The sequence below is a fragment of the Pyricularia grisea genome, assembly GCF_004355905.1.
Source record: "Pyricularia grisea strain NI907 chromosome V map unlocalized Pyricularia_grisea_NI907_Scaffold_10, whole genome shotgun sequence".
NCBI classification, from domain to species: Eukaryota; Fungi; Ascomycota; class Sordariomycetes; order Magnaporthales; family Pyriculariaceae; genus Pyricularia; species Pyricularia grisea.
The window spans coordinates 767,601-780,132 of NW_022156722.1; the positions used below are offsets into that span (position 1 = coordinate 767,601).

The window sequence follows — 12,532 nt, forward strand, 5'->3', positions numbered from 1 at the left end:
GCTTAAACCCACCCTCCACTACCTACATAACCTACATACCCCGTCTTCAACTCCTCAATGTGTCTATCTGCCTCACCTACCTTACCATTCCGCATTGCCTCGGAACGTCTGTTAGGTCCCTTTATATTTAATTTGATACCTTTTTCTGGGCTACATGTCAACATTACTTATATAGTTAATGATCCACTTTTTTGCGTTTCGGCAAGCGCAGTAGGGGTTTTTTTTTTGCGGTCTGAAATTCAGCTCTCACATGTCTAAATTGTTAATGACAAGACAGGGGTAGTAGTCGATGCGAGCATTGCTTGAATTCAGGGTTGAGTTTGCTAGTTCATATTCTATTAGCCTATTGCATCTTTTGTGGTCTTTTTCTATCTGAGCCATGTTTGATACCGGACAATGCATTTCAATATCAAGCTTGGAGCTCAGATTGGAGCGAATACCCAAATCTTGGCTTGCTGTCCCCAAGAAAGTGAAAACCCAACGTGGGGTTATAACATGTTTGAAAATACCAAAGCCGGCTCTCCCCGTTGGTAACTGGCTCAACGCATCGGAGTCCCAACGCTGACGTGGACAAGTAATCATGTGTCATAGGGTCAAGGAAGGATGAATAGACTGCATGTAGACTGAGAAGGTGAGTAATATGTCTGGGTGGTTCTTCAGCTGATTGCACCCCGTCCACATATCTCAGGAGTAAAAGCCTATCTGACCGGTTCTTATATGCTGCACTCATCTTGGCTTTGGGGTCCATGGTTCGAGAACTTGTTACACTGGGCTTTTTATCTTTTGTGACTTTCGACCAACGTGGACGAGGTTTTTGAAAGAAAAACCAACAATCACTTGTTTGTTTCTCCGCCTCTACCTGTGGCCTTGACTACAAATTGATAGCTTCTTTCCCTCTCTTCTCGCAGTTGTCAATACTTCTCATCTCTCAGTTGACCAGTACCAAAACAGCTGATGGACTTCTCCTAGAAAAGCGGATAAAGCGGCAAACCCAGAATTCTTTTTGGACGCCCTGGGCCTATTCACGGCTTTTCCCGGGATTCTTTTCGTTTTTAATGCCTGAGAGATGATATTTGGCCGTAAAGTCATGAAATGCAGGCTGAGAATGGGCTGGGAGTATTGCTTTTCTTTTTAATCAGCAGAGGCTGTGGATTCTTTTTGGGAGGCAGATACACGTGAGGGGCTTGTTCTGGAACAAGCAAAAGGTTATTTCCACCACCCAGCTTGGACTGTTTTTTGTTGCCTTTTTCTTTTTCATTCCCCGCCCCCTTTACTCTCTGTCCTACTATTTTCTTAACGACTGCGGGGTGGGTTGTCGAAAGAATGTCAAGCATAGGATTCCATCGCAGGGCGTCACCAAACCTAGATGCCTCACAATGAGACCAAGCTGAAAATCAGGTGGCATTATAAAGCTAGACAGACATGAATTCCGCTGGAGGAAAAAGAGAAAAAAAAAACAGTCAGGGGTTGCCAATGATTAAAGTAACAAGGTCGTGGGGGGTTCAACACATTTTTCGCCCCTCGATGACCTTGCAGCAAGGGAAAACTGCCGTGTGTGCTGCAATTTAGCCGGAAACGGGATATATATGAAATCCCCTACCTCATGTGGGAGAAAAAAAAGAGAAACAAGAATTATATAGCAGGCAGATAAAGAATGTCGGTAGTATTTACTCTTTCTTGTGGGCTCCGCTGGGTAAGGTGTGTTTTTGTTTCTTTCTTCTTCCCCCGGTAAATTCATTAGTTCTGTTTGAGATTGATGAATTAATACCCATGCATATACGTGTGACACGAGACGTCATTCATGGACATGTTTGGGCTCCAAAGCTTATCTGAACCTCCAGCGTATACATTGTCAGAATAACCGTCTCCACTGGGGCCATTCTATCATCCCGTCAGTCATCAATCTCTTGCATCTTGATTCTTGACAGTTGCACACAAAGACAATTCGCTAGGCTGTACAGGATATCGATACTCTACAATTCACTAAAAAAATGAGTGATTCCTTATTTTCTGTTTTTCGAATCTGTGAGCTTCATATTTTCGACCTAAAAACCAAATGCTCGCTCACTATCATTTCACTGATAATCGTCTTCGCTTTGAGAAAAAGACCTTGAACGCTCAATTGTGTACAACCCAAAAACTTCCAACCCAATTCTCCGCAATATACTGAACCCAAAAGTGTTCCTTTCACATGCCACAGTCGGCAGTGAATATATTCCCGCTGCCAGAAATATGAGTGACGACAATAACAAAAAGCCAAAAAGAAAACACGAAATGCCACCTCCAAATCCACCTCTCCTCCATGTCCTTTCCGCCGCTTTCTTTTGAGTCCCATTATATTACACATAAAAGAGATTAGGAAGGATGAAAAATAAGAGTGAAAAAAGGAGTGCGAGAAAGGGGTGTGGGGAACAAAAATTGCTGCGTATAAGAAAGTAGCCACCCCGACTCCAGTGTCATGCGTAGCATGTCATGTGGCGGGGAGGCTGAATGAGTAGAGCAAAACTCACAAGCGTCGTTTCTAGCGAGCGCTTGTCTTTCATCATGTATGAAAAGTAAAGTGAATAAACAAAACACAAAACGGGGTTGGCTTGCTCAATCATGATATGAGACAAATGCATGCATCGAGAGGGAAAACGAGGAAATTAGGAACATGGAAACTGTTGGTACAGATATAGACCACGTCAAAGAAAAAAACCAAAAAAAAACCGAAACGCAAATCGAAGAAAGCAGTTGCTGTGCAAATAAAAACTCCAAAGATCATTACATGTATGTGCTTGACTGTCAGGGCGCAAATGCGGGCATGAGGTCGTTGATTGTGCGATCGATCCCGTCCGGGGCTTCACTTTTCGACACCCGTATTGTAGTCCCTTGGTGTCACATTCTGTGTGAACTGGAACTGCTTGCTGGCCTTGGTAGACAGACTAGGAGATATGTCGGATGTGTCGGGTACGAAGGATTCGGGAAAGTTGTACTCGGTGTTGCCTCCGGGCATGCCGACCCTGGAACCATTGAAAATGGCTGCAGAACCCCATGGAAAGCTGCCTCCGTATGTGGGACCGATGCTATGCGGGTATGATGGCGTGGGAGGTTGGCTGCTACCACCGATGTAGCTGGGCGCCGGAGGTGCCATGGCGAATTCCTCAGATCCAAAGCTTCCCAGCCCTGGAGTCACCAGAGGCTCATCCTGTGGGTTGAAGTTCCAAGCGGCATCGAAAGTGTTGACTGGGTTCGTTGGGAGTTGCTGGTCTGAGACAAACCCACTGTTGAAACCCGGTGTGCCAGGTGGTGTCTTCAACGTCGAGAAGAGGGCAGAGGCGTTAGGCTGCACGCCATTGGCACCGATACCGAAGCTTTGCTCATCGTCCGATGCGCTTGACGAGACTGTGTTCTCCCTGGTTCCCTGTGTTGCTGCCGGCATTCCGTAGTACTCACCAGGTGTCATTGGCGAAAGGGAAGTGTTGATGGGCTGGAGAGGTACTGGCGAGCGAGTGTTGCTGAAAGAGCGGATCAAAGCGTCCTTGGTGCGCTCCAGGTACATGGGTGAGCGAGGAGCTGAAGATCCCGTGCCCAGGGTCAGAGACTTTTGGATCCTGCCTGGCATAGGGCCCGTGGCTGACGCGATACGACGAATGGGGCTCGGGCAGTCGGCACGCTTGGAAAGGTCGAGACCTGTCTTGGGACCATATGAATAGCTTCGGAGAGCGGTGGCGTTGAGCTGGGCCGGGACACCCTTGTTCCTTCGCGAAGCCAGGTTTGCGGGCGGAGGAGGAGACTTGAATCGAAGGTCTGAAGGAGTTGGTGGCGACGTGGGCATCGAGTTTGGTGACCCGTCATCTGGAATGGTCGTCATAGCAGTGGGCGACTCGACCTGCATGCCTTGCAAGTCAAAAGACGATGAGGCCGCCTGGTTGGGATCCATATCCTGATATTCCAGACGTCCAAGCAGCTGCGAGGGGAATGACGGCGTAGGAGCGATTATCGCATCGTTGTCAACGGTGCTGGTGTATTGCTGACCGACGAAGGAGAGTTGGTCCGAGACTGAGAATCCATCGTGGGTGAACTGGGCGGGCAGACCACTGAGAGGCAAGCCTGACTGCGAATAGTCGCTGCTGAAACCCTGGTCCTCCGACAAGGCGACAAAATTGTGTTGAAAGTTAAAGTCCGAAGTCTGGTCGGTGCTCTGGAATGGCAGTGACTGAGGTGATGGATACTCGTCGCCATCTCTGACCATGTCCTCTTTCGTCATAACAGTCACCTCTACAGGTGTATGGCTGTTGGTCGTGGACATTGTCGAATCATCCTCTTCCACTCCGCTGTTGATTGACACATTATCGGCTGGGAAAGGCGCGATTGATGGCTGAGCAAGATTGTGATCGTTATCGGTGCTCTCACCATCGCTACCTTCACCATCCTGGTCGTCCTTGTTGATTGATCCCGATTCAGACTGTTGCTCGGCCTGCTCTGCCGCTTGACGCGCCGCGAACTCTTGCGTCTTTTTGATTCCCTTTTCCTTTGCCCTCCGATTTTGGAACCAGTTCTAATAATGAATGATCAGCAGCTGTTCGCACCGTGACGCCCAGGGACTCAGTGACCTTAGGAGGGTCGGTGAGACACCTATATAATCACCATAATAAAGAAAGGAGAAAAAAAAAAAAGACAAAAAAAGTAAGACCACTTACATTGATTCTTGGCAGGTCAACTTTCAGTAGCTCTGCGATTTCCCGTTTCCTGGCACTGGTGGGCTTGTGGTTCTTTTGGAATTCCTTCTCCAAAAGATCAACCTCATCCTTTGACAACCTTGGCTTGGGCTGATCCTGCTTCGAAGTTGGTGAAAGGCTCGCATCGTGCACCTGGCCCATCATAGTCCTCTGGTGCTGCATCTGCGCAAGCACCATCAAGTGCTCGTTCGTGTACGGAAAGGACGGGTAGCCATGCTGCTGCCGTTGCTGAGCCTGGTGTCGTTCTTGGTGTTGATGAGGTGCCGCCTGGCCCATGGCGTTGTACTGAGGGACGAAGTAGCCGGCCTGATGGCCACCGCCCTGGAACATGTTCATATAGTCCATGTTATTCTTTGGTGTTTGTCCACTGCGCTGATCTCTGAATCCCAAGCAGTTTGATAGACCTTCTATCTCCCTTAGTCGTGAGGCAAACAAACCCCCGCGGCAGAAATCCCTGGTGTAAAGAGTGACTAGGGGTCAGATACCCAAAACAAGCTGATGAGCGGACTCGGTCCGGGAAATGAGTGTGGTGTTCGATAGCGAACGTGGTGTTTGCAGTGCCGGATCAAACAAGATTTGGTGTTCGATATTCGGGGGACCTCGTTTGTTTATGACGACGAGCAGTCGAAAGTGGCGCAGGCCGTCTGAGTGGAACGTGCGCGCAAGGTGAGGGTTGCAGAGGTCAGTGTCTTGGAAGAAGAAGTCAAGAAACAAAAGCCATAATCCTGCCCAAGAAGCCCTATCATCGGTTTGACTCCGGATTCAAAGTCCAACAAGCAGCAAAGGATGCAGAAGCAGAAGTAGGTAAACAGAGAGACAGGCGCTAGGCAAGCAGGGCGGTAGGGAAGGATGGGATGTGGTAGGTAAGGAGAGGAAGAGAGGGGGTGTGCGATGTACGAATAGAAGAAACGGGAAGCCGTCGCCCACTGTGATGTCGCCCTTGTCGCATGCTTCCCTCACAGCCTCTCTGGCTCGCTCACTCGGGGTGGGTTGGAGGGTGACTTGTGTCTGGGTCCGAAGAAGCCCTGGACCTGGACCTGAACCTGGACCTGGAAGCAAGGCACCCAAAGGGGGGGTGGAGATTTGGGGCGGCACCCATGTCTCTACTACTAGCACAGTAGGTAAGTCGCCCAGGTTGCCTATCCCGGCGGGCGGGGCCCCAGCAGTCAGCCAGCGCTTGCAAGCCCTTTGGCCAAAAGCTCCGGAGTTTTCGTTGCAATTGGGCAAGGGAGCCCAGCGCCTGTCCTGTTGTGCGGGGGGTCTTTCTGGCATGGTTGTGATTCGGCGCCAGCGGCGCTGATTTGACCATAACTGGGGACGGGCTACTACCCTTTTTTTTCTTTTTTCTTGTCTGTCTGGCAAGGCCCTGTCAGCATACCCACGCCCCTGACCTAGCCGGTGCAACCCTAGCTAGCACCTTGGCCTCTCATCCCGGTCCCTCCCATAGCGCCGCCCGCAGCCTACACACGTGTTGGACAGGAGTCGTTCACTCTTGGTATTCGAGGGGCGGGCGACAGGCAAGCAGACAGACGAAAAACATTTCAGCAGCACGAATCATTTTTTTGGTGCTTGACGGGATAGCAGACAAACACCGATAGAAAATAAAAGCAAATAGGAAAATCGATAGAGAATATGACGGAAAAGAAAACTTCCCAGAAAAAGGTAGTCGGAAGTAACGGGATACATTGATAGTTATGTTCAGTTGAAATGATATCGCCTGGCGAGTCAATGCAAGGAGGAGGATGCACGGATCGAAATCAAATGAGCGACAAGAAAAACCAAAATAAAAAATGGCCCTGGCTTGCACCACAAGCGTCGTAGCCGCACCCCCACTCGGCGTGGAACGGCAGGAAAATCGTGGCATCGAAAGGATCGAGATTGATCGCGAGCCACAAGAAGAGTTGATGCGAAGGATATGAAATGTATCAATGGTCGCTGTCAATCCTCATGCGAAGTGTTCAATGCATGGCAGTCAGAGTTATTACTCGAGATGCAATTGAAATGCCGACAACAATGCTGACATGTTTGATAAAGCGCATTTGGGTAAGGTGGGTAGGTAGGTAGGTACCTTAGGTACCTAAGGTAGATAGATACTGAAAGACGAAAAGTGACCAAAAAAAATAAAATAAAAAAAAGCCCCTCTCTCAGTCTGAGCGTATCTCCAGAGCTAAAATCAAAGTGTCTTTTTCTGGCCTCGAGGGTCCGTGGATAGGGATGATGCAAGTTCGTAGAGAAAGATGTCTTGGTTTGTCACAACAATGAAGCCAGCCGGGCAATTGGGTTGATCATCACAAAGGTACTGCAGACCGTCCCTGGCTAGCACTCAAGCGGCCACCCGTTGATGTGCGTCGAGGTCGACAATGAGTCTGGGGTGTGCCTGTAAGTATTAGCCCGTGACAAGTTCCAGGCACAAACACACCCGTTGGAGGTACTAAACTAAAGTCGGTACATGGAGAGAGACCTGCCTGCCAGAGGCTAGCCTCGAGAACTAAGGTGATCAGTCAGTGTTCAGCATAAGCTGCAAATGTCCGCAATCCAACTTCATTGTGTATCTGATCAGAGAAATGTCACGAGGACAGGCCGGAGAGCTTGATCATGCAAGTCAGTCAGCCAACTGTCATGTTTGCATGTTTGTGCCTTGTCGTTTTGCTTTTGCATCTCTTTGGCTGACTGCCCTAGATCCGCAGCGGGTAGAAGAGCAGCCACGCAAACTAAATAATCCCGACTCTCTAGAATATGTCGACAGACGGGTGGAATGGGCCGATTGTAGAGGTTCGGCTTGTGATGAGTATTGGTCCTGGGCCAAGTCTACAGTAGGCGGAGACGGCCTGCCTCTACTTTCGAAATGTTTTCCTTGCATCAATCTCTCCACACCCGACAAAGGGGAAAAGAAGCGACGGCTTGGAGAAGGCTTTTTTGTCAATTTGCGGTAACTGCTACGTAAGTAGGTACATAGGTAAGTAAGTACCTATACGGTAGGTGCCGTACCTAGTACAGTACGCAGATGCCTTCCAAATGGGTTGCACGCAAAGACGTATTCATGCCGCACACCTTCTGCCGCAGTAGGAACGGCAAGTTTGGGCGCGCAAAGCAAAAAGGCTAATACAGAATTGGAAGGAGCTCAGATACAGTGTTCGGTAGGTGTGTATGCTCGTTCGTACTGTGAGGACTCTCGCAGCCAGTTAACCTCCATACGTATACTACGTATCTAGGTACCTAGGTATCTACTTAAGTAGGTGGGTCCTGAATGGAGACAGGGAGGGATGCCGGATCACGACACTTTACTGGCTCCCCGTCCGTGCTTTGTCTGTTTTTTTACCTCGTAAATGTTATTGTTGCCTTTTGCACCGACAGCCCGCAACCCTTCCCATGGTAGTACTACAGTAACCCTTTGGTTGGTGGTACCTTGTCTTGCCATGGCTTGTTTCCTTCAGAGGCAAGATTACCTCCCCGTGCGGTGCAACAAACATAAGGTACCGTGACCTCATTATCCTTGCCCCTGCTTATCTCTGCTTGTCTCCCGTCTAGGCTTTGAGATTGATGGAAGTAAGTCAAATTTGGTCGGTCGAGAATTCAAGGGAGCAAAAAGTACAGGTCACTTCACTTGAGCTTTTCGTTACGGACTCTATGTTGATCATTCTAGCTTTTTTTTTTTTCTGGGGGCATAAAGTCAGCGGGGACCAAATGTGCATCAATCATTCGGCACGCCGCCGCAGCAATTACACGAGGGCCCAAGCCGGTAGGTAATATCGCAGTTCATCAATCGACCTCCGGGAAGATCTGCCGAGACCGCAGGAGTCGTCATACCGCACGTCCCTTTTTTTTCACGTCCTGCCGTGCGAGGCGCTGCTCTTCGCATTACCGTCGTGATTATTATCATGACCGCCCAAGAGGAAAATAACATAACCATAATGAGATAACAGCCACGGTATGGCAGGTAGCATCCCTTTTTCTTTAAGCACTGACCACAAGATGCGCATCGTCATTCATCATCATTATCATCACCACCACCACAATTTCAGACAAGCCAAGTCCAGTCTTCCCGTTCGCCTACCCGTCAGCCTCATTAGTCTTTTTTTTTTTTTTTTTTTTTTTTTTCTTCCCCTCCTCCTCCCCTTTGACGGCAGCGGCTGACCTTTCTCCTGCCCGCCCTGCCAGCCTTCCCTGGCTGTGGAACCTCTCATCCCTCCCGCTGGCTCAGACCACCCGCATATGCAACTTGAAGGGGGGCCCATCTCGCTTATCCGTACGTTTGATTCGCAATCACCAAGCTCGACCCCGAGATTATGGCGTCTCTTTGCAGGACAAGACGACCATGTAACTTGGCCACGAGACGCTAGAAGTAACTGCCGGCCCTGGGACCGGACCCAGCGCCGTGCTTTGTTGATGCCAGGCCTGCGTTGCCGCCTACCAAGTATCATGTCGCCCAGAGTTTACCTGTTGATCAGAGTCCGTACTTCATATTTACCACTCTCTCGGTCTGTCAAAGCAGCTAATATGTACAGAGGCCCATCCGGAGATGCTTTCAGTTTCAAGACTTCCCCGCCATGTGAGCAAGGGGACGCCGACTCGGAATTTTGCACCCTTTCCCCATAGCCACCGTTACTACGTTGTACTTTGCCAGCCTACTAAAACTATACAAGAATTTACTAACCAGGTACCTACCTTAGTCCAGGGCCCAAAACGCAGGACGTGCTCCTGATGGGGCCCCCATTTCATGCGCTGGCCGGCAGGCAGCTTTGTCATCCGTTATAAAGGCCTGTAAAAAGCACGGTCCAATCATTTTATAATGAAGATGCGTAGGTACTATGTAATTACCACACACAACAGGATGGTAATACAACGAATTGAATATTCGACAAATCGCATCCAAGTTGATTGGTCGCCGAGTATTTTACTGCACTCTGCCTGTTGCTTTCTTACTGCTGATAGAGTAGTACGCAGCAATTAGACCAATTCCAAGTAAGACAAACAAGCAGTGGGTCGATGCTAGAATTTTTGTGCTTATACTTTGTCATACATTCCAATCTCGTACAACATTCTCGTTGCTGTTACACGACATCTTGCATGGAGGAAAGATGCTATTTATGGGGGGCGTGCCTTTGTATACTGCAATACCTTTTTTTCTCTCCTCTTTTTTCTTTTCGTTTTCCCCCCTCCACCTCTATCATATTCGCACTAACTAGCCACAGGTGGACTGGCTGGCTTTGGGCTGCCTTGCGAGCCCCGCGCATTGGTGGGTTCCACCTGCAAAGGCAGGAGTCGTGAGTGTGGGCTGTGTAGCATTGGGTCCCGCTTCGCCTCAGGTCTGTCTCTCAGGCATTCCTTCCAACCACCTCCCGCAAGGGTTGGCCTCGAGGGTATTCATACCTACCGTACCTTGCGCAGTACTAAATACATGCTGACCTGTCACTTGTTTGCGTGCTCGCTCATGTGTGAGCGCATTTTTGAAATATGCTGCTTGTGTTTTGTGGGGCTGGGTTTCTTTTCTCCTTTTCTTTAAAAGTCAAACCATACCTGGACAATAGCGCTGACACGGACCTAATCACACCAAATTGTGTAACAAAGCCTTTAAATGTTCCAAGAGACTTGAATACCACGTAAATTCGGCATGTCGAAAATTGAAACAAACAAAACAAAACGAAAAAAGAGCCCCCAAAGAATTCAGTTATCGTCCATCTGCCGCTTGGCCCCATTCGGAGGTGTCCCGAGGCCGTTTAACGGTCGATATCCGCTTTAAGCGACGGGACGTGTCATCCCAGTCTATAATGACTGTGGTATACTCTGGACCCTTTTGACGCGAGTCGGGACGAGTGACACTCGGATGAACCACGGTACGGTCGTACGGCCGATGAACCATTTGGGGGGGTTGTGGGCAGCCCGTTCGGCTGCAGGCTTCCCCCTGGCTACCCACCGGGGATGACAGCATTCACGTTCCCAAAGCACTACAGATTAGTCAAGAAAAAAAAAGTCACTACTACTGCAAGTGATTTACGCGCGCTTTCGTTTGGTTGGTTAGTTGTGTACACCATCAATGAAGCAGCACAGTAGAATGAACAAATAAAAAAAATTTGCGCATGAGGTGTGCTGGTCAGCTCCATTGCATGCTGAGAGGGAAAAAAAAACAACCACACCAAAAAAAAGAACCCACTGAAAACAACCTTTAAAGGGTGTGGTTCAGCCCGGGGCGAAAGCCTGTTGTGGACTACGAAAATCTGCCGTGCGACCGCGCCTCGGCAACTTTGAAAGTTCGGACCTCCCGAAGGTTGGCCGACGAAATCGGCGGTTATTTCGTATTGTTTTGCTTTTTTCTTCTTATCGCGGCATTGTGGGGACTATGGGAGATGGCCAACGAAAAAGAAATAGGGGTCTTGCGGATAATCATTCATGACCAGACCAAAAAAAAAAAAAAAGACAAGGGCTTACGCGTGCTGACCGCCAGTACAACGAGCCATTTTTTCTTTTTTTCTTAATTTGCAAATTTATACATATACGTATGGTACCTAAGACGTACAAGGTACCTTGATGATAAAGGTGGCCTTGGTGGTGTACGTTGTTCGCATCAGGTGGTTAAAAGGAGAAGAGGGAGATGGGTGGATGGGTGGCAAGTGTGGATTGATGACGAACAAAACAGTACACCCTGGTCCGTTCCCGCTGCCACGCTACCTTGGTACCTGAGGTGGTACTCTTCGCACCTTGGGTTGTAACTAAAAAGCCCTACCCTGGTTTTTCCGCAACGGATGGACTTCAAATGTTCGACATCGAAAATCGCATCTTGGAAAATAAGGGGACCCTCTCCAAAACCTCCCTTGCGGGCGACGATCTTCGTGAACAATGTGGACCATCAACCAAAGAACACTGACTCTTGGAGGTGTCCCGAGCGGCCGGGGAAACGCCCTGGGTTGGGCAATTTGTACTGTTGATCTTGCCATTATTTACGATAAACAAGTAAAGTTCAAAAAGTCAAACCAAGGAAAAAAAGATCGTATCGATAAAATCGTACAACACTTGCAAGGACTCTATCGTCCGCAAACGGCAACCAGGGAGTGCCCGTCATTGCGATCGGCGTTGGTTTTCACCTCGCAGAGCCAAAGCAGCTTTCCCAACTCCGAGAGGGTCAGGAGGGTCTGAACTCCATTTTGGGGTGGGCGCAAGTTTAAAGAGATGGGAAGCCGATGCCGGGGCTTTCTCATGCGCAATTGCTGGCTAAATGTTGCCGAGATTTTTGTCTGCTCGGGGATTTAGCACCGCGACATCAGGAATGGGTTTCGGGATTATGGGGGATTTTTTGTGTCAATGTCAGTCAGGAAAAACCTCATCTCGGATGGCTATTTGGAGGCTGCGGGCACAGGGCTGTGTGATTGTTATGCCGCTTTATTGATGGTTTTCGCTAAAGAACCAAAACATCTATGCTCACTATGACAACGTGAGGGGTCCTGGGGGTTTGCATAAATGACATTGCGGATTCCCAATCTCCCATGATATTTGCACATTTAAAACAAAATAATAATAATCATAATAATAAAAAAAGACGATTATACCACCCATTCTTTTAAAGCTTTACTCTACCAAAAAAAAAAAAAAAAAAAAAAAAAAGGCCACCCTCCAATCCAATCAAATTGCTAGCGCATGATGGCAAGCTGCTGCAACGCCGCGCAGTACACGATGTACCCTCGACACATGGTGAGTGCGGGATCGACGACCTCTTTCCAAGGTGATGGGATGGGATGGGCAAAGCCTTTTGAGATTTGGGCTGCCTTGGCGTAGATGCTCATGGTGATTGGACAAACCAAGACAAAGTGAACGCAGCC

General features: G+C 48.9%; 3 protein-coding genes across 3 annotated transcripts; 1 reads left to right on the plus strand and 2 right to left on the minus strand.

Annotated features, from left to right (window-relative positions):
* Positions 1 to 2,000: 2,000 nt before the first annotated feature.
* Positions 2,001 to 6,913, minus strand: PgNI_11752 (uncharacterized protein). The gene is made up of 2 exons (XM_031131716.1): positions 4,683 to 6,913; positions 2,001 to 4,540 (listed from the first exon to the last, which is right to left on the minus strand). The coding sequence occupies exons 1-2, from the start codon at positions 5,064 to 5,066 to the stop codon at positions 2,843 to 2,845; spliced, it is 2,082 nt and encodes a 693-aa protein (XP_030976405.1). The 5' UTR covers positions 5,067 to 6,913; the 3' UTR covers positions 2,001 to 2,842.
* Positions 6,914 to 7,285: 372 nt separating this feature from the next.
* PgNI_11753 (uncharacterized protein) lies at positions 7,286 to 8,464 on the plus strand (the record flags this gene model as incomplete). Its single annotated transcript, XM_031131717.1, has 3 exons — positions 7,286 to 7,350; positions 7,726 to 7,858; positions 8,396 to 8,464. 3 exons carry the CDS (start codon positions 7,286 to 7,288, stop codon positions 8,462 to 8,464), a joined length of 267 nt encoding a protein of 88 aa, XP_030976404.1.
* Positions 8,465 to 9,154: 690 nt separating this feature from the next.
* On the minus strand, positions 9,155 to 9,467 carry PgNI_11754 (uncharacterized protein; the record flags this gene model as incomplete). The annotated part of the gene is made up of 2 exons (XM_031131718.1): positions 9,155 to 9,305; positions 9,376 to 9,467. The coding sequence occupies 2 exons, from the start codon at positions 9,465 to 9,467 to the stop codon at positions 9,155 to 9,157; spliced, it is 243 nt and encodes an 80-aa protein (XP_030976606.1).
* Positions 9,468 to 12,532: the final 3,065 nt, after the last annotated feature.